This window comes from Myotis brandtii, unplaced genomic scaffold (assembly GCF_000412655.1).
Source record: "Myotis brandtii unplaced genomic scaffold, ASM41265v1 scaffold604, whole genome shotgun sequence".
Lineage (NCBI taxonomy): Eukaryota > Metazoa > Chordata > Mammalia > Chiroptera > Vespertilionidae > Myotis > Myotis brandtii.
Window position 1 is genome coordinate 1,918,684 of NW_005370286.1, and position 3,387 is coordinate 1,922,070.

The 3,387-nt window shown below is 51.6% G+C and overlaps 1 protein-coding gene across 1 annotated transcript in view; it reads left to right on the forward strand.

Annotated features, from left to right (window-relative positions):
- LOC106728386 (scavenger receptor cysteine-rich domain-containing protein SCART1-like) overlaps window positions 1–1,763 on the forward strand; it is a 10,116-nt gene extending 8,353 nt beyond the window's left edge. Inside the window, exons 8-10 of the mRNA XM_014550559.1 lie at window positions 256–402; window positions 835–936; window positions 1,505–1,763. Of these exons, the coding sequence (XP_014406045.1) occupies window positions 256–402; window positions 835–936; window positions 1,505–1,593 (338 nt within the window). The 3' untranslated portion in view covers window positions 1,594–1,763. The remainder of the gene's footprint in view (window positions 1–255; window positions 403–834; window positions 937–1,504) is intronic.
- Window positions 1,764–3,387: the final 1,624 nt, after the last annotated feature.

A 3,387-nucleotide genomic window follows, 5' to 3' on the forward strand; every position in this document is an offset into this window, starting at 1 on the left:
ATGCGGGGTTGGGGGGTGGGGGTGGGGGCCCTGCTCAGGAGCCTCTGTTTTGGACCCATGATAGTCACTGTTTTAGAGCGGAAACCTCAAGCCCTCACCAGCACATGCCAGTCAATCATGGGGTGCTTTGCCCAGCAGATGCCCCCTCAGCAATTCAGAAGCACATGGTGGCCCCTGAGGGTGAGGGTGTGGGCCCTGGGGGCTGCCTTCTCCCCCTCAGCCACCATGAACCGCTGGTGGTCTCTCCTTCCACAGAGCCTGGCCCTGCTCCCCTGCGGAACCCAGAGCCCTGCCTGATGCTCAGGGCGGTCAGCACAGTCCTGGGAGCGCTTCTCGGTCTTCTCTTTCTGGGCCTCCTGGGCCTCCTGATCCTGCTGCGAATCACACAAGCCAAGCAGAGAGGTATGTGCCCCCACCGGGTCCCGATGGCCAGCATGGCAGAAACCAGGGGAAACTGAACGCTGGTGTTGGGGTCCCTGACGTGGAGTTTCACTTCGAGTGAGTGGCCTTTTCTTGGCCAAACAGAGTGACTTCGAAATTAGTCAGCCTCAGGCCCCTGGGACTCGGTGCTGACCCTAGAAGGTCCCACCGGGAAACCACATGGAGGCTCACTGGGCAGCAGCCTCAGGCCCTGCTGAGAGCGGCTGGTGGCCAGGGGTGGGAGGGCACGGAGGGCCTGGTCCCATCACCGTAGCCTCCCAGGCCCTGCCCAAAGCATCCTGCCTTTCTGCTGCCCGAGTGGGGTTCCCCCCTGAAAGTCCTGCCCCCGCCCCCAGCCCATGGACTTGTCCACACCTGGGGGTCTGAGTGTGACCCTGCTCCCCTCTTCCTCAGGCCTGGGAAGTTCGGAGGCGTCTCCTGGAGAGCCCACCTATGATGTCATCGGGGAACTGCCTCTCGCAGGGCTGTACGAGGAAATCGAGGAGGAGCCCCAGGGTGAGGAGGATCAGGGTGTCTGTGCTCCCAGCTCCAGAAGCCAGGTGGGGGAGTCCAGCAGGTGGGAACCTTGGGGAGGGGGTGTGCTTGTGCTTCTGAGTGGCTGAAGCTCGCAGCCTCGGTGTCCTCACCTGGAGGATGAGCGTGACAGAACCAGTCCTGCGCTGTGACCGGATGGTTGAGGCGCCCCAGTATCCAGATGCCTGGAGGTCTCTGTCAGGTGGTGTTTTTTGTTTTTATATTTTTATTGATTTCAGAGAGGAAGGGAGTCGGAGAGAGAAATAGAAACATCAATTGATCTGATTGTGCCTCCTCACACCCCACACTGGGGATGGGGGATAGAGCCCGCAACCCGGGCATGGGCCCCGGCCAGGAATCGAACCGTGAGCTCCTGGTTCAGAGGTCAATGCTCAACTGCTGAGCCACGCCGGCCGGGCTGTCAAGTGTTTTTGGTGACATTGCTGAGCTTTCCTAACAAGAGGGACGTCATCAGGCCAGGCCAATGGTGATGAATCAGACGTGGCTTCCGGGCGATCCGGTGACCTGGTGCCTCGCGTGCCTGTTTCAGAAGGGGCAGCAAGCCTCACAGACGGACAGTCTGGGCCCGAGGAGGGTTACGACGAGGCTGCGTTTCCTCTGGAGGAGATGACGCTGTGAAGACCTGGAGGTAGATCTGCCGCTGACAGAGTGGAAAGCACCGTTCGTGGTTCCCCTTTATGATGGTGTTGAATCCAGAACACACAGGAGCATTCTGGGGACTGTCCTCAAGCCTCTAGGTCAGCCGTGGGCAAACTACGGCCCTCGGGCCGGATCCGGCCCGTTTGAAATGAATAAAACTAAAAAAAAAAAAAAGACCGTACCCTTTTATGTAATGATGTTTACTTTGAATTTATATTAGTTCACACAAACACTCCATCCATGCTTTTGTTCCGGCCCTCCGGTCCAGTTTAAGAACCCACTGTGGCCCTCGAGTCAAAAAGTTTGCCCACCCCTGAATTAGCTCAAAGAAATTTGTATTGAGGAAAATATAGCTCTTAATAAGCTCTTAAGACATGTGTCTTAGAAGTGGTCAAAGTCATAGACCCAGATCCTATTGCCAGACGTAATTTAACTCTGATTATTCAGGAAAAGGACTGAAAGCTTATAGAAAATGTCTAGCAGAAGAAGAGACGACATCTGTGGTGAGCCCTGGTTGGTGCGCTCAGTGGTTAGAGCATCGACCCTCGCACCTGGGTTGCAGGCTCGATCCCTGGGCCTGGTGGAGGCGTATGCGGGAGGCAACCAATCAATGCGTCTCACACCCATATTTCTCTCTCTCTCTCTCCCAGCCCCCCATTTCACACACACTCTTAAAAAAAAAAATCAAGGGGAAAATATCCTCAGGGGAGGATTAACAAAAAAATCCAAAAAGCGTATGCGGGAGGCAACCAATCAATGCGTCTCACACCCATATTTCTCTCTCTCTCTCTCCCAGCCCCCCATTTCACACTCTGTCTTAAAAAAAAAAAATCAATGGGAAAATATCCTCAGGTGAGGATTAACAGAAAAAAACCAAAAACCATATTTGGCAACATCTTCAGGTACCACTCACTGGAGGGCTCTGTGTCACTGGGCAGGCATCGGCTTTCCTTTTTTTTTTTTTTAATCCCCATCTGAGGATATGTTTATTGATTTTCGAGAGAGGAAGGGAGAGAGAGAGAGAAACATTGAAACATTGATCCGTCACCTTTGGTACTTGCTCAGTCAGGTATTGAACCTGCAACTTAGGCATGTGCCCTAATCGGGAATCGAACCCGCAACCTTTGTGGTGTATGGGACAACACTCCAACCCACTGAGCCACCTGGCTGGGGCTGCTGCTTCTTTTTTCTTGTAAACTCTCCTTAATTGGGTCCAAAGTGCCCTGTAGCTTTTCTACATGTGTAATCATGTCATCTGTGAATAATGTCGGACCCTTTCCTTTCCTTTATACCTTTAACCTCTTTTTTGTGCCTTATTTCAAGGGCCAGGCCCCTCGGTCCCATATTGAATGTGGCAGCACAGTGACCACGCGCCTCCTGATTTCCTTTCACCATTAAATACAGTGTTGGATGTGTTTTTGTGGTAAAAGCCATTTATCAGAGGAAGGGAAATCAGTCTATTGCCAATTTTCAAGGTTTTTATCATGAAGTGCTGACTTTAATGCTTGTGCATCTGTTAAGATTATACATGATTTCCTCCCCTTTGTGGTCAATGTGGTGAGCTGCATTGATTGATTTTCAAATGTTAATCCAACCTTGGGTTAAGCAAACTAACCTCTGTCATGCCATATTTCTTATTCATTATATCTATTACAGGAATCAGTTTGGCAATATGTTGGATCAATATTTAGAAGAGGGCTTGATGTGTAATTTTCCTTTTCTGTAAATGCTTCTGTCTCATTTCTTTTGGCATGAGGATTATTTATGTCTCAT